Here is a 22,119-nt window from a genome sequence, read left to right as displayed (position 1 = left end):
ATAATAAATAAAATTTCACAAAAATTAATAAAAATTAAAAATTATAACTATAAAAGTGAAATAGAGTGATAATTGTTGTATGATGTTTACAAATTCTAGAGCCGCAAATTGTTAATTGTAATATAACCTATTAAAGTGTGCATTTATCATATATTTGTAACTTATTCATAAATATTTCAACCCCAAATTTAATATTATTAAAGTATTTAACTAATTTTTTTATTTCGTGGCGTATATTTTACCAAGAAGAAAATAAATTTCACTCATGTATCCAATCATTTTCATATCTTTCTCTTTCCCGTTATATATAAAATACCCATGCATACTTAAACTTGAGTTGAAGTGAAATTGGTCTAACCTATAGCCCGAAAATCAAGGCATCGGATCATCTGATCTGATTACCTTTAGCAGGTCCTGATCCTCTGATTGTTTAACACGTGGCAAGTTAAGAGAGTAAACCGTTTCACGGGTCTTCTCAGTCTCTGACCATCAGTGAAGCACTCAAACACCGGAGAGGAAAGGCAAAAACAGCACGGAAGGAGAAGTAGAGGGTGGAAGTGTGAAGAAACTCAAAAAGAAAGAAGAGATGAGCGGTGAAGGTCCGTATGGCGATGGAGAGAAGGGTCTTCTATGGAGGCTTCCGGTATTGAAATCGAAGCAACTGGGGAAACTCGGCCCTGCTTTCGGCCTTGGCGGTGGCTGTGGTTTCGGTTTCGGCATCGGCCTTCTCGGGGGTATATCATATTCAATCGTCATCCACCTCTCTCTTTCTCTCTTTTTCTTTATATTGTTTTCTACTTCTTAATTTTTGTTCTCTGTAATCGATTTTGAAGCCTTAACCCACTTGAGCTGGTAAGGTTTGTCATTTTTCTAATCCACCCTTTCTTTTACTCAATACGGTGGCTACAATGATAGAAGAAAGAGAAATTGACTTGCGATTTCCTTCCAAGTGTACGCTATTGTTTATGTTTAAATTATATAATTGGATCATGTAATTCTTGTTGTATACGAAAATTCTTTGAAATAGGTTCATGAGATTGGTCAAAACTCTGCTTGAATTATGTGATAAGTGATATTTTTTGAATGACCAAACTGTAGTCAAGACAAATTTGGATCACAAATTATAGTCAATACACATTTGTGAATGAGTTGCCTCATTATACAACTTTTCTTTTTCCTTCAACGGTTCAACCCAAGGGAGAAAAATGCCATTTTTAGCTTCTTGGTGCCATTCATTTGGGGTTCATAGATGCTTCTGGAATTAGGGTCGCCATTCTTTAGAAACTTTATTTTCCAACATTCACCCTGATTTTTGGTGGTGCAATTCCTATTTGCATGACACGGCAGACCTTATATCAAATCACTTAGAGGTGTCCGTATACTATTTTCTTAGTTTCATGTTGATGGTCCTTATTTCAAAGTGCCCCATGCTCCTGTAACTTAATTTTCATTGGATTTTGAGACTTGAGAACTACATTTTTAGACTATACAAACTTTTAAGTTTTCAGTTTGTGGGGGCAAAGTTTCTATGAGATCCAGTTCCATTCCTTGACTCTTAAACTCCAGTTGTGAGCAATGAAAATTTAGCTAAGGCTAAGTTCACTGGAAATGATCTCAACATTCACCCTGTGTAGCATATCTGACAATCTGGATAATGTAATCAACTTTGCCCAACAATCTAGGTAGTGTTTATGTTTCTATCCTCTGTCCAACTCCACATGAATGCCCTCTTCAAAAATTGCTAGCTATTTGCTATGGATGTCAGCATATAAAATTACTACAAATAGTACATAAGATACAGTAATGAAGGGATTATGAGGCAGAATATACTCATGGGAAGCAGTACACAAACAGTTCAAGAATACATCTTAAAGATCTCTCTCTCTCTCTCTTCTCTCTCCCTCTTATCTTAGTAATCTTTTTGTATCTATGAACACAGTATAGTTACAGAGAGCATGCTGGTCCCTGTGCAGTTTCTTATTGAGCAGGGCATTGTATATGTATTGATCATACTTTTCTCATATATTATAAACTTCATATTTACATGTCATCAAATAAACCTAAGTGCAACAAATACAAGCATCAATAAAAGAAACATAATAACAATGTCCAAAGAGAGAAGTATTTGAAATAGGATGGGACCCCGAATATCAAAATGAACAATAGTAAAAGGAACATAACTTCTATTAGTACTTAAAGGATAGGAAACACAACAGTCTGTAGCAAATCCACAAACTTAACATTGAAAATCTAAAGAACCAGACCTAAACAAATAAAGAATAAGTACTTTAAATAAGAAAAATGACACATGACCAAGTATAAAATGCCAAAACATTAGTCGTCTTTTGTTACTATTAGTAACAGTACTAAATCTAGTGGAGGAAGACAAATAACAGACTAGATTTCAAGGGGCCTATGTTCAAGGAAGACAAATAACATGCTGGATTCTTATAGCAAATGAATGTGTTGAGGAACAAAGAAGGTTGGGGAGAAAAGGTGTTTTGGTTAAGCTGGATTTGGAAAAAGCTTATGACTCTGTGTATTGGGAATTTTTTATTTTAAGTCTCGAGGAGATGTGGATTTGGGGAGAAGTGGTGTAAATGGATTGGTAGTTTAAAAACTTGTCACTATTCAATGATAGTCAATGGAGTTGTCAAGGATTTATATGGGGCCATTAGGGGTTTGAGGCAAGGTGATCCTTTATCCTCTTTTCTGTTCACTCTTGTGGCAGATGCTTTGAGCAGACTTATCTCAAGGGCAGAATGAGTACAGCTAATCAAGGGGTGGAGTGTGGGTAGAGATGGAATTGTGGTGAAAGGTTTACACTTACAATTTGCAAACGATATCATTAATTTTTGTGATGAGGAGAATAGACAATGGATTGAGAATATAAAATTAGTGGTCAGGTTATCTGAAAAAATGTCCAATATGACGATTAACTAGAATGAAAGCAGATTTCAGGAGTAAACTGAGGGGAAGATGATCTGAGGTTAAGCATGGTTCAAAATATCGATACACCCTGATACAGAGGAAGGGGTATATTGGTACTTGAACATCACTCTTTATTTTTTTCAACTTTTTTGTTCAAAATTTGGGTTTGGGCTTATTTTTAAGTGTATCATTTATTAAAAGAAGGTTTCTTCATAAACCCTTGAAATAGGTGTATCAACACCTAAAAGATACGATATGATTATGTGTATCATATTGAAACCTTGAACCTTGAGGTCAGGGGCAGCATCTTTGGGGTGTGTGTGTGGTGAGTGGTCGATGAGTTATTTAGGGCTCCCAAAGGCTAGTGGTGTAGGATTGATTGCTCTAATGGGTTGACTTAAAAGAGTTTGTTCATTACCTCATTCTTTTCTGCTTCTAAGAAAAGGGGCAAGGTGCTATAGAAATTTACAGGAGAGAATGTTCTAGAACAAATTCCAAACTAGGTGGCAACATAGCCAAGGGAGCACTAAGGTATGGAAGGAAAAAGCCTGGTTATCTGGGGTAGTTGCATATGAAGCATGAGGGAGCACTAGAGCTCTGTTTCTAGGAGAGAATGGGGGAGGTAGCAGAAATTTTTGTTGATGTCAGTAAGGTTGGTAAGTTGCAGGAGAGAATGGGGGTGTTGAAGTTGGTTGATGTTTTTTGAAAGTCTCAGTTAGTCTTCTTCTCTCTTGGGTGATATCTTATCACATTTGTTCTGTATTCTCTTTTTACTTTAATGAAATTTTTATTTTACTTTTCAAAAGAAAATGAGGGTGTTGTACGCTAGTTTGGTGGGAAGAGTTGTTGAGAGAGAAATGGAGATGGAAAAAGTTGAAGCTCGGGCAAATCTAGAGTAGGTAATAGAGAGGGTTTTAGGGGCGAGGAAGTTGAAAGGTGGTTGATGGTTTTCATGTTTCATTGTAGACAAGTAGTAGAGTGGGTTATGAAGTTCAAGAGATCAAGAAAGAGAGATCTTGATCTACGTCTCAAATGGTGGTTCTCGGTGGCGGGGGAAGTGCTTGGAGGTAGAAGGAAATAGGTAACCTGGATTGAGGTGATTGGAATACCTTTGCATGCATGGAATATGGAGGACATCTTTGCCATTCCATATAGGATGGTGCTTAACTTTGCATCCTTGCAGGGAAATATTATGGGTTGAGAGTTATTGTGTATGGAGAAGATGAAACATTTTAAGAGAAAAGGAGAAGGGAATGGCAGAAGAGCAGAAGAAAGGAGAAGAGGAAGGAATTGAGGGGAAGGGAGATGATGATAGAGATGTGGAATTCTCAGGAGGCAGGGTGGAGGAGACAAAGGAAGGGAGGAAGCCAAAAAGTTGGGCTAGGAGAGGAGAGGAAGAAGAAGAAGAGGATGAGGTGGCAAGGGATTTAGTAAGAGAGGGTCACGTGGAAGGTTTGAGATTGAGTGGACAGATGGTAGATATCCATGTGGAGGAGGATAATTTAAAGGAGGTAGAAGACCAAGGGTTGGGTAATGAAAGGAGGGAAGGAGTTTAAAAACAAATGTTAGTAGGTTTTAAAAACAGATGTTAGTAGGTTTTAAAAAGAAGGAAGAGAGCGGTGGGGATCACCGACTCAAGAAATTTAGTAAGAGCTTTAAAAATTAGAACTGACGCAAGCGACTACAAGTGCTAAAAGGTTTTTTGGGTAACATAAGGGTGAGCCCAAATGGTTGGAAAAAATAGAGAGATAGAGAGAAGGTAAAAAGTCAAAAGAAAACAACGAATGTTGTATCTGGTTGGTTGTAAGATATGAGGGAGGTTGAAAGGTCATATCATTTAACGGCGACGAAGCAAGGCAAATTGGGAAGTTCACCTTACAAATAGTTGATTAGAAGCTAAGAGGCAAGGCAACACTTGAAGAAGGTGTGTTCTCTCAAGAATGCAATATCAACCAAGGTCAGGTAGGTTTATCTATGATTGAGATCATGTCATTGCCTATGAGACAATATCTGGATCTTATTTTTAGTGGGGTAAGGTTTTGAAGATTGCAAAAGCTGAAGACAAGGAAGGTGGTAGTGTCAACCAGGTAGATTGCTCGGTGACGTTAGGGGGAAAAGAATCTGTTGTGATTGGCTCAAGATCCGTGGAGAGTGAGGCCTATTTGAATGCTAAGACGAAAGGACTATTGGAGATTACTGAGGAGGTGAAATTGCAAGAATACAACCTCAATCAAGGGTTGGAGGTTTCAGATCCAAGCCAAAATTCTTTTTTGGAAGTGGCATAGAGTCAGGGCATAATAATGTTAGTAGAGGTGGAGAGCGGAGGAGTAAATTGATCAAAGGTAAGGAGGAAGTGAAACTGCCAAGTTGGAGCTATCAACAATGATAGGTAATAGGAAGAATGATGAGGCTCGATCAAGAGTTTTAGAAATCATTGCTTACTTGAATACTATTGAGGTAAGTTCAAAAGGTAAAGTTTCAAAAATGAAGATTACTGAGCTTCAGGGAATTAAAGGTCAAGATCTAGGAGTGAAGTTGTAGAGGATGTTGGCTTCTGAGGAAGGTTTGGATCCGAGGTCAAAGACTAAGGATAAGAAGGAAAGGGGCGATCGAGCTAGTGAGGAAAACTCGTTTGCGTCTTCTTCAGCCATTGTAGGTGAGAAGGGGGGTGGCGGGGGGGAAGCGGAGATTAAATGTTTGGTTGATAGAGATGTTAAGGTGGGCAAGAGCTTAGGTCTGTTTTTTCGGTGCGGAGAGGAGTTTCCTAGAAGGTCTTTTGAAGCATTTGAAAAAAAAACAAGAGGGAAGAGAGCTTAAGGAAGATTGCTATTGGGGAAGGAGGAGAGGCCTGGAATGAGGAAGGAAATGGACAAGATGATTTTCTTGAAGAAGACTTTTAAAATGCTGTGTTCAGGACTTTCTGTTGTTCCCTCTTGCTTTTGAGTTTTGAGCTCTTGTTTTGTTGTTTGTTGGGCGGGTGTTATCTTAACACCTAGAAGGTGCTTGTATTCAGCCTATTCTTTTTATTTTTAATAAAATTTTCATTTTACCTTTCAAAAAAAAACCTTTGGAAGAAGATAGCAAGACAAGGGAGGAGAAAGAAATAGGAGTGGGGGAGGAGAGAAAGAGGGGTAAAAAAAAGAGAACAAATCAAGACTTGGAAGGAGGCGGTGGACAACAGAGCAAAATTTACAATAGAAAAAAGAGTCCTATCATTCAAGGAGACAAGAAGAATCAAAGTGGGAGTGGGAAAGAGAGAGAATTGGTAAGCTTGGGAGTGGATTTAAAAGAGGGGAATGAGTGATAGGAATGGATCAACACCCTTGAAGACTTATCCTAGAAAGAAGAAGGCCTTACAACATGTCCTGATATGGCATAGTGATGATACTTGGGATTTGGACTGAATTGAACACCAAGGATACTTTGGCCATTTTATAATTTTTTTGTAGGGTCCAATGATAGGTAGGCCTGTAAACGGTGTTCGAAAATTTGAATTCGAATATGAGATTCGGTATAATTGAATCAAATTTGGATATTATCTTTTTACCGAATAAATTATCGGATCGGCATTGGATATACATTGATACGATCCGATAAATATCCGAACCGATTATATATATATAAAGGTTAAAAAAAGAAAAAAAAAAGAAAATGAGAAATGAGTTTGAAAACCGAATTCTTTCAGTCTTTTTAGTCTTTTGTTGAAGTTGAACCGTACCTCTCTAGCTCTCTCTCCCAAGTTTCAAAACCCTAAAACCCTAACCCTCTGTCACTCCCTTCATCGTTGCCATACGCCGCCCCTCGTCGTCCTCCGAGCAACCACCAGCCCTTTGTCGGATGTCGTCGTCGCTCATCTAGTCATCTTTCCTCTATCTCTCTTCTCTTAGAGCCTCAGTGAGACAATGACCCGCCGCCCAAGCAACCACCATCACTAGCAGCAGTGTCAGTGATAGCGGTCGAGCACCGGTCACCGGCCATATCTCAATCTCAAGCTCAACGTCGTCTCCTTCACCGCTGCTCAAGCTCAAGCTCAACGCCTCAAGATCCTCAACCGTCCAGCATCACTGGCCATTGTGCTGCAACAGTCCAGCATCACTGGCCAACACTACTCGCTAGTCACTACCATCACATTCACACTACCGGGAACCCACGATTGCCGCCATCACATACTCACACTTGGCCCATTGCCAAGAACCCATGACTGCCGCCATCAATCCCCTGCCTCTTTTCTCAAGGTAATCACTTGCTTTTCTTTGCAAACTCAGTCATTTAGGATTCTAGGCCTCATGTCGGTCGAATTCGAATCGAATCGAATATTCGATTTAATAATCGAATTCGAATCTGAATTGAAACATTCGATATCCGACGGATATCGAATCGAATTTGAATATTGTTCTTTATAATCGGTTTCGAATTTGAATCTAGCCTGATTCGATTCGAATTCGATCCGTTTACAGGCCTAATAATAGGGTTTGATTTTCTATTTATAGTTTGTTTATGTTTAAAATTTTAGAGTCATTGCATAAGTAGGATTAGAGTTATTGAGTCTTCTTTGAATTGAAATAGGATATGACAACTTAGTTTGAGTCCTACTAGGATTATTGAGTCTAAAAGTTTGACTCCTAAGACTGTTATGAGTCCAATAGTTTGACTCCTAGGGTTATTATGAGTTTAGAGTCTATAAATATGTATGGACGTTTTACAGAAAAGGCAGTGAAGTTTATTGAGTTTCTTTAGTTTATGCTAGCTATGGTGAGTGATTCCCAATGCCTTAGAGTGATTCTAGACACCCTAAGTGATTCCAGGTATTTTCTCTTTTCTTTCTCTCCCTATTTTCTCACAGAAGAAAAACAGTCCCAAAAGAATAAGAAAATTGATTAAAAGAAGGAAAAACAACAAAGGAGATAGCAGCAGCAAGAAGAAGAAGAAGAAGAGTCCAGTTGTGAGAAGGGTGAGGAGTAGAGTTGTTCGTACTATCCCTCCTTCCCCTAACCCTTTCATTAAAAAATTAATCACTAATTTTCAGAAATTACAAGTAAGCCCTTAATTGGGTGGCCAACTAATTAAACAAAATAAAACTGATGTTAGCAGGCCCATAAGAGAAGGCCCATTAACAAAACAGAACAGAAGAATAAAAAAGAAATGACAACTATGGGCTATGGGCCATTCGACCCATCTTCTCTACACTCCCCCTCTTTTTTTTGATCAATAACTCTGAAAATTTTCATTAATTAAGATGCTTTAGGATACAACAAGAAGTTGCAAAGAAATCAGCATAGAAGTTGGCCCAGGACAGAATTATGTCAATCATGCCCAACTTGCCTGTATCATGATGTAGCTTGGCCTTGGAGACTCCTTTGGTAAGAATGTCAGCTAACTGTTCTTCAGATGCAATGAAAGATAGACAAACTTCTCCAAAAGCCACTCTTTTTCTCTAATGAAATGCCTGTCAACTTCAATGTGTTTAGTTCTATCGTGTTGCACAGGATTATAGGCAATGTTAACGGCAGCCTAATTGTCACAACACAACATTAGTGGTCTGTCATACTCAACACCTAATTCCTCCATCAGGGATCGAAGCCAAAGTAACTCAAAAAACTCCATGAGCCATAGCTCTGTACATCTCTTTGGGGAGAAGAATCACCTTGATCAGATCCATTCTAGCCAACTTACCCACCTATTACCTGTCCACCTTTAGAATTTTGGTAAAAATTTCAAGGCAATTAGAAAAAAAATAATGAGAAATTTCTTATGGGAGCTGGGAGATGAAAAGAAAGATCATCTGATAAAATGGGAACAAGTGTATAAAGCTAAGGATTAAGGATTAAGCTTAAGGAATCTGGTTAAGAGAAATACAACTCTCCTAGGAAAATGGCTTTGGAGATTTCCCCTAGAAGGAGAAAGGTTGTGGCATAAGGTCATTGGAAGCATCCATGATGTAGTGGACAATGGCTGGGACACAAAACTGGCACCTCAAGTAGCTTCAAACTCCCCTTAGAAAGAAAATTTTGAGGTACTTCCAACTTTTCTTAATTTTATCCGTTGTGATGTGGGGTGTGGAAACAAAGTCTTTTTTTTGGGAAGACCTCTGGCTGGGGGAATTACCCCTTAAACTGCAATTCCCTGTACTTTATGCTTCGTCAAACTATAAGGTTGAGCTTGTTGTCAGGTTTGGCTTACCCTTAGGGCTTGATTTAAACTAGGACTTTAGTTTTAGAAGGGGTTTAAGGGATAATGAATGTGAATCCCTTGTTCTCCTACTTTCAAAATTGGTAAAGGTGTTCTTGGATCAAAACTCCGTGGATGGTAGAGTTTGGTCTCCCTTCTTGGTGGCCTCTTCTCTTGTGCTTCCTTTTTCAACATTCTTACCCTCTCAGAACCTGTGGGAGAGAATTTCTGGTGAAAGAAATTTGGTGTAAACCAATCCCCCTAAAGTGCAAACTCTTTATTGGGAAATGTTCCTTGGAAAGGTTAACACCTACGACATGCTATAGAAAAGAAGGCTAGTTAAATGCCTCTCTCCTCATGTTCATATCCTTTGTTTGGCTAGTGGTGAGACCCTTCCTCATTTACTAATCTCTTGGTCTTTTGTGTCTTGCATTTGGGAATACTTCTCGTCACTCTTTGGTTGCAAATGGGATCCCCCACAAGATATGATCAGCTTATTCAGCTCCAACTTCTTGCAGCAACAGAAAAAAGGGCAAAGTGCTTATGGAGAGTAACAACAGCTGTGATATGGACCATTTGGAAAGAAAGAAATCATAGGATATTCAATGAGAAGAGCAGACCTAAGGAGGAAGTAATTGAAACCATAAAAATCAGATAAGTTGTTGATATCTTCAAAGATGCCTCAATAAATGAAATAATAAAGAAATGGAAGGAAGTGGCACAAATGGAAATGCTTAAAAAATTATCAAGATGGATTGAAACCTCCAGAGCCAAATAAATTGAAGCTGAACTTTGATGGTAGCTACTTTGGTAACCCTGGGAGGGTAGGGATAGGGGGAGTCTTTAGAAATCATCATGGAGAAGTTGTGGCTTTGTTCTTAGGATCAATTGGGTACAATGACTCAGTTCAGGCAAAGATAATGGCTAGGGGTGCAACTTGGGCAGGTCCAGCCCAAAATTTTACACAGGCTGGGCTCGGGCCCAAGAAGTCTGGCTTTTTTATTTTTCGGCCCTTAGGTAGCTCGAACTTGGCCCGAGCCTGGCCCAACTATATACATCTATACATACATGTGTATATGTGTAAATGTTGCATACATATTTACATATATATATACATACATATTTGTATATATAACATTTTTATACATATTTACATATATACACAAATATATTTATACATATTTGCATAAATACATGTATATATGTATAATTTTTGAGTGAGTTCATTGACCAACTTGAGCTCGGCCTGGGCCCAAGCCCGACCCAAGTGCATCAAATTACAGTGCGGGCTGAGCTCAGATTTGAAAATTTGGGCTTGACCTCGGGCTCAGGCCTTAAGCCCAAATTTTAGGGCTGGGCTTTGGTTACCATAAACTCGGCCCAACCTGCCCGACTTGCACCCCTAATAATGGCACTATTATGGGGCTTGAAATTAGCAGTACAATTAGAAGCTAGATGGTTGGAAGTGGAAGGGGACTCACTATTGGTCATCTCTTGGGCTCAGCTAGCAAACTCAGCACCCTGGAAGTATTGATTTGCATTCGGGGAGATTGACCTTCTTGCTAAGAGTCTTAACTCTACATTTGGGTGGGTTAAAAGGATAGCAAATAGATTAGCAGGTACTCTAGAAAAACAGGGAGTTGATGGGTCTACTCTATTTTGGGCAAAACTGTAGCTGGTGGTATTAAAACAGAGAGATGATGATCCTTGTAATCTGGGACAAATTGTATATTGCTATACTCTGGACTGCAGAGTAGCTAAAGTACTTGTAATCTGCTTTTTGAATTTATAAATGAAATCTCTTTTGCTGATAAAAAAATAAGTAGCTCCATACTCTTCAGAGGAAGGATGGATGGCAGGATACAAAAGAAACATCATATATCTGAGCCTCCTTTTTCTTTATATGTCAATTCATTACTACTCTCCCATGGCCCTGGTTTACCCTATAACAGAAGATCCTTGGCAACACCTGATCCTGCCAGAGTCTACTATACTATGTGGTATTCTGGGGACCCCCCCTGAATGAGGAATTCAATGTACAAACCCAGCCCTTTCCTCATCAAATACCTTATACTCGAAGGCACTTTCTCCATTAACAGCACTTTATGATCACTTGGTAGTCTCCTTCGTCCTGTAAATCTGTTTTGGCCTTCTGTTGAAGCCAATTTTAGTCACTGCAGTAGAGCTAATAATTCTGCTTTTAGTGAGATACCTACACCAATGGGTCTATAGAAAGTAAGAAACTTATGTTTCTTATCATCTCTGACCTCAAATGCCAAAGGGTCCCAGATTGCCTAAACAGCACCCATCAAAGTTCAATTTTCTTTTTCTTGGTCTAATGCTTCCCATTGAACATGCATTTTCTGTCTTGAATGATCTCTTTTGGTTATGAACTTTTAGGTTGTGGATGGCTGTAATGCTTGTTTTTATGGCTACAACGAAGATAGAGAGAGAACCTCAAATCACTCAATGGGGAGCTTAGAATTACTGTAATATGGGGATCACTCACCAGAGGCATATTATGCAAAACCGAAAATAATCACTTAAATATCATAATCCACGTTTTTGCAGCAATAGACACACACTTACAAGGTTCAAACTCCTTTATAAATTATGACAACTCAGTTACAAATCTACTATCCATAAACACAAAGAATATTACTCCTGGACTACTTAACCAAAGGCTCTGAAATTTTAAACACAACCAAACTATGATTAAACAAATCAAACTATTATGCTCAACCAGACAACCTTCTGAAATATAAAAATACCCCTACTGCTTAATGATATAAAATACATGGAAATTTCAAAAAATTCCATATCTGACCATTTGTCTCCTACATTAAATATTAAGGTATTTTAGTCCTTTTCAGAGTGGTGCCTTAAGTTGCACCTCATGCTTTTGGAATTCGTTGTACTTTATTTGTTCTTCTTGTCTTAAAACTTGCTGGTTTTTCCTCTTCTGCTATTCTGTTCTATGAAATTAGTGAGGATGCTGAGTTGAGCTTTCCTTTCTACTGCAGGTGCAGGCATTGGTCCTGGATTTCCAGGGCTACAGTTGGGGTTTGGGTTTGGTGCTGGATGTGGGGTTGGATTAGGATTTGGTTATGGAATTGGGAAGGGTATTGCATATGATGAGAACCGAAGATATACAAATGTAGGGAAGCTTTTTCATGGATCTGGAAATCTCCCTCAGTAAGTATCTATTTACAATATGTTGGATTCTAATTACATCCTACTCTTTTTATTATCCACATCTTTGTTTTTCTTTTCTAACGACTTCTTTTCATCCAAATGAAAGGAAGAAGATGAAAAAAAAGGAATAGAACGGAAATTCTAGAGTTGGGTTCTAATACTAGTACATGTATTATTTGTAATTTGTATCAACAATGATAGGTTTGACAAATTCTAGCACCCCAAATAGAACCTATTATATATTGGTAATATGACAATGAGTTTTAGAATCTAGTATTTCTAAACTGAAAAGAACACTTAATAGAGAACTCACAGGGTCATCATCATCATCTAAGCCTTGTCCCAACCATATGGGGTCAGCTAAGAGAGCTAATATTAGGTGATCTTGTAATTGCAAATCTAAGGACCCTTTCAAACAATCACAGGTTTCTTTTCTTTGGATTTTTGCTTCATGGGTACTATAGACTAAGATTCAGCTACAACTAGCCAGAGAACTTACCAACTGAGCCCTCCATCAGTTGGTTCAAGCAGATAATTTGTTATGTCTATTAGTTATACAATTGAACATTTCTAATGGTTATCTGTTCTACATTTTCTAAATACATTTTATCATATTCTTTGATCCACCTAATGGAATTTGAGACCGGTAGCTAATGATTATCTCTTTGGTTAGTTTCATCATTGGAAACTGTGAAGGTGGAGCCTCAGATCAAAGCTTCATTTCATAATAATCATGTTGTGTTAATATCCCATGATATTTTGAGAACCATAACTAATCATCCACCACTATTCAAGTTTATTATGCTTTATCACAGCTTCACCTTTCCGATATTATTAGATCCAGGTTGCATAGCTAGCAAACAACTTCTAAGTTAGTTCTTTATTCTTTTTTTTTTTCTGTTCCAGGGACGAGATCGGTGCTCTCATTGATGAGGTGGTCATATATACCAAGAAGCTAATTAGAGCAACTTCAAAAGAGATAGATAAGTGGAGAAGATAAGAGACAGTTCTGTGAGTCTCAGATGTTGAATCATATGATACTTATCATTTCAGTGAATGATATTAGCAGATCAACGTGTTTAATAGCATATTTGCTGTTCATGCCTTTATTTATTTATATCATTCTTTTTAGCTGCATGTTTATGGTCTCTACTAGTGCCTTCTTCTAGGAGCTCTTAGGTTGTGTGAATTGGAATGCCTATGAAAATTAAAGTGCATATGAGTTGGACTATTGGATTAGCCGATTAGGTATTAGAGCCCACCCTTAAGAATTAAGGGTCTTTTTGGTTCACAGTCAGTTGTAATCAGAATCGATCAATTGGAATAAGAATTGGAATGGTCTATTCCCCGTCTGTTTGGTTCAGATGGGAATCGGAAATTTGGAATCAGTTAGGATAGATTCTGATTCCCAAGGGGGTGGGGGAGGAATGGCCGTTCCCTTAAATGGGGGATGCCATTTCATCAAGAATGGGAATTGGATTTCGATCCAGCCCATGGTTCAAGTATCCATACGATATGGGGTGTATCGTATCGTATCTTTTAAAAATGATATGATTTGAAACGTCTGTTTTCAGGCGTTTCGGACCTCTAATTTTTTTAATAATAAAAAACAACCTATAAGCTTTCCAAAATATCAAAGTTTGAAAAAAAAACTGAAAAAAAAGTGTTTTGGCCGTTTCTAATTACCGATGCGATACGGCCGAAACGCATATCATATTGATACTTTGAACCTTGATCCAACCTAACCGAACAGTTTCAGATTCCAAACCCCTATCCCTTCTCAAAGTTCAAAATTTCAATATGATACACCCTATATCATCATATTGTATCTTTGGGGTTCTGATACACCTATTTACAGGTGTTTTGGCTTTTTGGGACCCCTTTCTTATTTAATAAAAAATATGCATAAAAAAGTCCCCAAAAACCAAAATTTGAAAAAAAAAAGCTAAAAAATATATAAAAACATGTGTTTTTAAGTACCCATACGCCTCTGCTGATAGCCTGATACACAGAGTATTGATACTTTGAACCTTGTTTTTGCTAACCAAACCCTAAAACATCAGTTTTTATTGACACATGAAAATTGATTCACTAGTCAAGGATGGTATCAAATGACTAATCAAGTCCAACTTATATTTGATTTTTCATATTAACTATATTTTTTTTGCAAAAATGAATTCTATTATTACTATTAATATTTTTTCTTTTTTTTTTTTTTTTGAGGGGGGGGGGGGCGTTGAAAGAGATGTGAGTTTCGAGAGCCACTTTCCCGAAAGAAAAAAAATGGTACTTTTATTGATAAAGCACAAATACATATATACAAATATACAATTATTTTTCCTGTTTTTATTTCAAAGTTCTATTATTGTTGCTGCTGGCTGCAAAAGCTACTTAATTTCCTATAGCTTATTTATAATGTTATTAATTGAAATATAAAGAAATAATTAATCCTTTAGGGGTTATTGTCTAGTCACCGGTAATAACGTAGCTTTGAGCTTGAGAGCTGTTACTTTGTGTAAAAGACGAAAAGAATGCTAAAAGTTGGTCTTTCAATAAACTAATTAATAGTTCTTAATTGGGTGATGACCCTTATAAAACTAATTAATAGTTCTTAATTGTGATAATATAATTTGAGTTATATTTATTTTTTATCAACATTGATTACGATTTATGATTGTGAAAGTTTGGCAAAAGTTTTAGTGCCGATCAAGGTTTTTAAAACTGAATCAGACAACGAACCGGTCAGGGTCTGGTTTTCAGGTCGAATGGTCCGACTGTTTGAATCAAATGAATGGCCCATTCTGACAAAAAATTAAAAAAATGGCCAAACTGTTGAATGGTTCGACTGCCCGGGTCAGCGGTTTGCTGACTAAATCAACAATTTTTGACAAAATAATGGTTATGGGGTAAAATAGAACCGGTCACTTGACTGGTTCCTGATTTTTTCGGTCCAATTGTCCAGTCCGGTCCGGTTTTGAAAACCATTGTGCTCTGATGCATCTCTTCTTTTTACCCAAATCGGTGATGCAAGATGAGTTTATCTAGGCGAAGTTTTGGAGGTTTGTTTATTTACTTACAGAGAATTTTAGAATTCAGTTTACCTCAGAAAGTTATATTAATTTTACAATTTTGCGTCTAATTGTCCAAGCAAGGTTTAAAATATCTACACGAACAAATAAGGACTGCAACTTGGGCTGGGTTAACCTGAATCCAACCCAAAAAAGTTGGATTGATGATCAGGTTAGGGTTGGGGTTGAGTTTTCCCAATTTAACTTTACTTCGAGTTGGGTTAGGGCTGGCCTTTAGGCAATCCATCTCAATCCAATCCTGACTCTACTATTGCTATTGTACACAAGGTTCAAAATATTGATACGCCCGATATGCCAGTAGGGGCGTATCAGGCGTTTCAATACTTGTTTTTGTACCTTTTTTTTTTTAACTGGTTCAGGGGAGACGGTGTAGGACCCCTCCATCTCCTGAACCGGTCAGACCCCCGATACACCTACTGTAGAGGCGTATCGGAAGGGTCCCGGAATGATACATATTGGCCGATACATAACGATACTTTGAAGCTTGAACCTTGATTGTACATGTGTAGTATACATATCAATTTATCTTTAACTCTTAAGCCTAACTCTATGACAAGTTATCATTAATGGTTTCTTTTCCATAAGTCTAGATTTTTATTCAAGATTTTATTATAATTTATAATAAACTCTAATCATTTGAAATATTTTTTATTCGCTTTTATTCTAAAATAATCAATAAAAATATCAAACAAACAAATACCAATAAAAAATATGGTCAATATATAGTCAAAAGTTTAATTTAAGTCTCTTAATTAAAGATTAAGAGAATTTGAGACACTTCGAGATTATAAGAAAATAGGAAAAGGTAAAGAACTCAGGTTGAGCCCAGCCCAGCCCAACTTGAGGTCAAGTTCGGATTTGGTTGGGTTGGATTGGATGAATGATAGAACCTTGGATTGGGCTAGCGTTGACCTTAACCCTCAATATTTCAAGTTTGGATGACCTTCTATATTTCAATTCATTTTGTTGATGAAATATAATATCAAAGTCAATTTTAATTCTTGCAGCAAAAATGGAGAAGTGCAGACAGGCCCATTGCAGAATTCTGATTTTTGCTGTAGATCTATAACATTTCAAAAGGTTAATTACTCCTACTCTATCCATCAATGTCCACCCGTGAATTGGCATCAATTCCAAGCTGGCACCTACCCCAACTGTATATTGTGCCTTTGAATTCTGACCCTGGACTGAACCATCATTCTCAATTTTAGTTCATTTTATTAATATACAATTTTGATTATTTTTAATTTAATTTATTTATTGTATGCAATATCTAATTACAAATTTACAATCCCAATTGGATTTTTAAATATTTAATCCAATATAAATCTGATGGATAAGATTCAATTCAAATTCAAATATAAATGAATCAAACTATAGACTTTGGATCTTCTGTCCACAAGAACTATATCCATGTCTACCTATAACCAACGTTCAAAATATCGATACACCTAATACGCCGGTAGGGGCGTACCGGGAGTTTTGATACTTTTTTTTTTCAAAACTAGTTCAGGGGAGCCGGTCTAGGACCCCTCCATCCCCTGAACTGGTCAGACCCCTGATACACCCACTGTAGGGGCATATCAAAAGGGTCCCAGAATGATACATATCGACTGATACGAGCTGATACGTAATGATACTTTGAACCTTGCCTATAACACACTACCCCCGTGCATTGGAAACATCTCCCCGTGCATAATATTATGTAGGAGGATGAGATGTTTTCCATTTGTGGTTGCGATGTTATGTGGGTAGACGAGGACAAAGTTCTTATGGGCAAGAGATCCAGACTCCAAACTAGGGGTGATCATTTCAGCATGGCCCAGACAAGCCCGCCCTTGAAATGCTGGGTTTGGGCTTAGGTTTTGTGTTCAGCCCACAAATTTTAGGGTCGGGTTTGGGCTTAATACTTCAAGCTCGGCCTTGGCCCAGCCCGACCCGTATATATTTAAACTTACACATTTTGTGTATAATGTATAAATATTATAACATAACATGTATAATTTATATTATATAATATGTAAAATAAAGGCTTATATGCATGTTATGTCATTTAATATAAAATTTTATAAATATATAATATTTTATAATGAAAGACATTGGCCCGGAACCCCAGGCTGAACCGGGCCCAGGACTAAGCTTTAGCCCTTATCATAAATACAAAGCCCGGCCCAGATCACCCCTACTCCAAATTGGATTCGATTCGATCTGTGTACAGCCCTAATATTTATACCATGTGTAATTAGGGTCCAACTTGGAATTTGTCCAATACCAAAAACAAAAAAACTTGGAATTTGTAGGTATGGATCCAACCCAATGGCCCTATTCAAGAAATCCTAGGGCCCAGCTTGTAGGCCCAAACAAATTTTGAGCTCACCGTCCTGACAGACAGTTTTGAGCAAGAGGGTATTTCCGTCATTTTGTTTAGGATGAGAAAAACAGAGATGATCATGGGATGGGACATTTTATCCAAACAGAAGGAATCAAGTGGTTAGGAAGTATCCACGTCAGCACCATCATCTGCCACGTCATCAAATCGCACCCTATCAGATCAAAACTTCAGATTGCGCATCCCAGGAACCAACCAATTGCCATCCCACTTGGCACACCCACATCCACACGACCAAGCATTTAGTATCCCTCCTTCACCCTCTCTCCTTCCACACGTTCCACTTGTCACCACCTCACCGGAAAATCCAATTTTCCGGCCAACTACTCAAGACCAAATGGCGTCCCTCGCAGCGTCCACGGCGTCCGCCTCTCTGGGTGTCAAGGAAATGCTCGGCAACCCTCTAAACTTCACTGGTGCTGCCCGCCCTGCACCCTCGGCTTCCAGCCCAGCTACCTTCAAGACTGTCGCACTCTTCTCAAGGAAGAAGGCGGCTCCCCCACCACCCAAGCCTAAGCCCGCTGCCGCCGCTCCCATCAACGATGAACTCGCCAAGTGGTATGGTGAGTACTCCGACCATCGGATAGGACTGCATAGTGCTCTTGGTTAATTCCTTTTTAGGAGGGGTTCTTCTTCTATTCTTACAGTGACAATGTGGGTGATCTGATTTCAGGTCCTGACAGAAGAATTTTCTTGCCGGAGGGCCTCTTGGACAGATCAGAAATCCCTGAATACCTCACTGGAGAAGTACCCGGAGAGTAAGAAGAGCTAACTTGAGCCATAAGATCAGGGTGTTTTTTTAGCATGTTCATGTGGCTAAGGCTTGTAATGTTTTGGGGTTCTGTTTATGTGATTGCAGTTATGGTTATGATCCCTTTGGTCTGAGCAAGAAACCTGAGGACTTCGCCAAGTAAGTCTAAATGCTGGTCATTCTTTGATTTGGTTCTGTTTGTCTTTTCTCGTGTTCCTTCTAATTTCTTTGATTCAAATGGAAAGCGATACAGAGTTTTCATTGTGAAAGGGGCAAAAGCATGGCTATTTCATTCTGAAAAATTTTCCTCCATTTTACAGAAGAAAATGCAACCTATAACTTTTCTTGAGTCCTCAACTTTTATTGTAAGGGGGAGAGAGAAAGGGAGAGGTTGTTTTCAAATTTGTTTTTCAGATATATTTTGGCCTCCTCAAAAACAAAAACAACTATCTTTTTTGAAACTTTTATGGAATTTTTACATTTGAAATGGAACAAAAAAAATCTGTTAGTTCAAAAAAATTACTATTTCATCTGTTTTATTTTGTAGTTTTCCTCTTATATGTCTAAATCCTATTTTCTCTGCTATCTTTGCCCAAATGTTCACAGACCTTTACTTTTTAGAGCAATACCTGAATATACAAAACTGTACTAATATTTTGTTTTGATGACAGTCGAAATTGGGATTAACTCTCAAGGCTTTAAAAGCTTTGACAAAATTTAATATCTTTGTCATGAATAATAAGAACCAATGAACCAAACTTTGAAAACAAAATATTGTGTGAACTCAAAAAAATGACAGTTTATCATTGAACCAAGCAATGGTCCCTGAGTGAAACCCGGTATGGTAAACTCATGTGTGAGAATTGTGGTTTCATTGCAGATATCAGGCATATGAACTCATTCATGCCCGGTGGGCCATGCTTGGAGCTGCAGGCTTCATCATTCCAGAGGCCTTCAACAAGTTTGGTGCCAATTGTGGTCCTGAAGCTGTTTGGTTCAAGGTACTCAACTGTACATTAAGTGAATTCCTTTGATATAGAATATTTATCTCTTTTGTGGTATGGATGAATGTTTAGTTAAGCATCACCAAAGCATATTAGAAGTATAGACCTACATTTTTATTTTTACATTTCAGGTGGTTGGGCTTATAACTCAATTACTAGAATCATTATAGGACCTGAATTAAGCATTATTAAACCATATTTAGTTTGTGTCAACCCCACTGACCTACAAGTGCAACTTGGTTATCCGATTTGAAGATTTTCCAAATATGAAAAATGCTCAGCCCGAGCCTGCTCAAGTTGCATCTCTACCTTGATCCTTTCATTGTTCATACCAGGAATTTCATGTATGTTCTCATGTTTACCACTATTTTCCTGTTCCAAACCATATACATTTAGCTGTCTGTCCTCTATGAAACTCAATAGTACTATCCATCTAAGAAGAAAGTCTACTTAGCCCAGAATCAACATCTTAAACTACATGAGATCGGTAGAGAGGCAACCCAAGCATTTCCTATTAGTTCCTCCATCCCTCATGTGGCATTGAATATTTAGGGTAAAGTGTGAATTGGTTCGGTTTACCCTGAACTGATTTATAAAATAGGGAAGACTTTGATCTTTTAATTGTTTATTGTGGACGTGCCTTCCTCACTGTCTGGCTGGTGGGGTTTTCTTCCACCGATACAGATGTAACTATCTCTAGACATAAAATCTTTTGACAAGTTAATAATCTTTACTTATGAGGTTCTTTCCTATGAACATTTATACAGACAGGAGCTCTACTTCTTGATGGGAACACTCTGAATTACTTTGGGAAGAACATCCCCATTAACCTTGTTGTTGCTGTCGTTGCTGAAGTTATTCTTGTTGGGGGTGCAGAATACTACAGAATCATCAATGGCCTGGTATGCAAGCCTTGTTCTTGTTCTTATTGTAATTTTTCTGCTTCTTCTGCTGCCATTATTATTACAACTAAGAATTATTTTTTCTTAGTGAGTCTTGCACTATCAACTATTCCAAACCATGTCTCAGACATAATGAGAATTTGAAAGCAGAATTCTCTTTCCTTTTCTTTGAAAGAAAGTTGGAGCAGAGAAGAAAAAGAAGGAACAGAAGAAAAACCTTGAATTACAGAAGGCAAAAACATAATAGATAATACTAAAAATAGATATCCCGTATTATGTGGAATTTTCCATGTAAATTTGTGTTAATTGGGGGATTTTTGAACTCTAGAACATCTCAAGAGTAGTTTATCATGGTATGACTTCAAATGTTTATGGTAGTTATAAAATTAACTACAATTTACAACTAAGGTAGTATTTCTGTGTTTCCTTTTCTCTAGAATTTGGAGGACAAGCTTCATCCAGGTGGTCCATTTGATCCATTGGGGCTCGCAAAAGATCCTGACCAGGCAGCGATTTTGAAAGTTAAGGAGATTAAGAACGGAAGACTTGCAATGTTTGCCATGCTTGGTTTCTACTTTCAGGCTTATGTTACAGGCCAAGGTCCAGTTGAGAACCTGGCAGCCCACCTTAGTGATCCTTTTGGCAACAACTTGCTCACTATTATTTCTGGATCAGCTGAAAGGGTTCCTACCCTGTAATTTTCTCTACTCTTGCACTCAAATGTCAATGTGTTGTAAATTCAATGAGAGCTTTTGAAGCATTTAATTGTAATCATCGAACTTTCACCCAACTGTTCTTACATTATAGTGTGCTCTTAAATCTTAATTATTAGCTCAGTTTGATTTGCTATTTTCTCAGTATAAACTCCTAATTAACATCAGTCTCCTTCAAAATTCGAAGCTTTATAGCATTGAGATCCTTTAAACGGTGTATTTGTACATGGAATTGCACTCAAATACATAATATATCAATGATGACAAGTACAATCTATCATTTTGTGGCGAAATTCTGAACACCGTTTATTTCATACATTGATCCTATAGATGGATGTAATCATATGGTCCTCAGATGATTGGCACTATTTTGCTCGCCTTTCAAGGAATAGTTGGTTAGAATCACCATATCCCAGGTGGGATTCATAAACGACATTTACCCCTAAAGCTAGTGTGGTGCAAGTCTCATCAACATCATCCAAGCCTTATCCCAACTATATAGGGTTGACTCCATGAGTCCCTTTTCACCATTCCGTTTCACCATTCCGTTCTGTTTATGGTCATATCCACTGTTAAACTATTAGCGCCTAAATCATTTCTTACTACTTCAACCCATGTCCAAGTGTAGCTTTAAGTCTATTCCTGTAAAAGCCAATGGTTCTAGCTCAGTATGTTGATCATAGAAATTAAACTGGATTTGTTTCAATTGCAAATCCTAGAAATATCATTGAGGTTGAGGTCATACTGACATCCTTTTTCATTATGGTAGCTCCACCAGCACTGACCTTCCAAATCCCATTTTGTTTGTTTGTTTGTTAAAATCAGTGCAGGTATCAGAGAATCAGATAACTATCTTGGCTTGGTTCTGGCTTTCTTGATTATATATTCATCATTATTAATTTACAATTGTTAGCAGTAAACTTCAATGTCTAATCCTAAACTAAGCAAACATGAAATCACTGTAATTGTAGTTGAAG

The 22,119-nt window shown here is 37.8% G+C and overlaps 2 protein-coding genes across 2 annotated transcripts; both read left to right on the top strand.

The window, feature by feature from the left end:
• Positions 1-303: 303 nt before the first annotated feature.
• Positions 304-13,431, top strand: LOC148852994 (glycine-rich protein). Its single transcript, XM_088945072.1, has 3 exons — positions 304-734; positions 12,123-12,294; positions 13,201-13,431. The coding sequence occupies exons 1-3, from the start codon at positions 587-589 to the stop codon at positions 13,292-13,294; spliced, it is 414 nt and encodes a 137-aa protein (XP_088801198.1). The 5' UTR covers positions 304-586; the 3' UTR covers positions 13,295-13,431.
• Positions 13,432-17,970: 4,539 nt separating this feature from the next.
• LHCB5 (light harvesting complex of photosystem II 5) lies at positions 17,971-21,278 on the top strand. Its single transcript, XM_088945071.1, has 6 exons — positions 17,971-18,335; positions 18,446-18,530; positions 18,632-18,682; positions 19,404-19,524; positions 20,295-20,429; positions 20,867-21,278. The coding sequence occupies exons 1-6, from the start codon at positions 18,110-18,112 to the stop codon at positions 21,125-21,127; spliced, it is 879 nt and encodes a 292-aa protein (XP_088801197.1). The 5' UTR covers positions 17,971-18,109; the 3' UTR covers positions 21,128-21,278.
• Positions 21,279-22,119: the final 841 nt, after the last annotated feature.

This window comes from Nelumbo lutea, chromosome 5, assembly GCF_056320005.1.
Source record: "Nelumbo lutea isolate HS-2025 chromosome 5, American lotus-T2T, whole genome shotgun sequence".
Lineage (NCBI taxonomy): Eukaryota > Viridiplantae > Streptophyta > Magnoliopsida > Proteales > Nelumbonaceae > Nelumbo > Nelumbo lutea.
The sequence above is the reverse complement of the archived record's forward strand: the minus strand, read 5'-3'. Positions and strand labels throughout refer to the sequence as shown.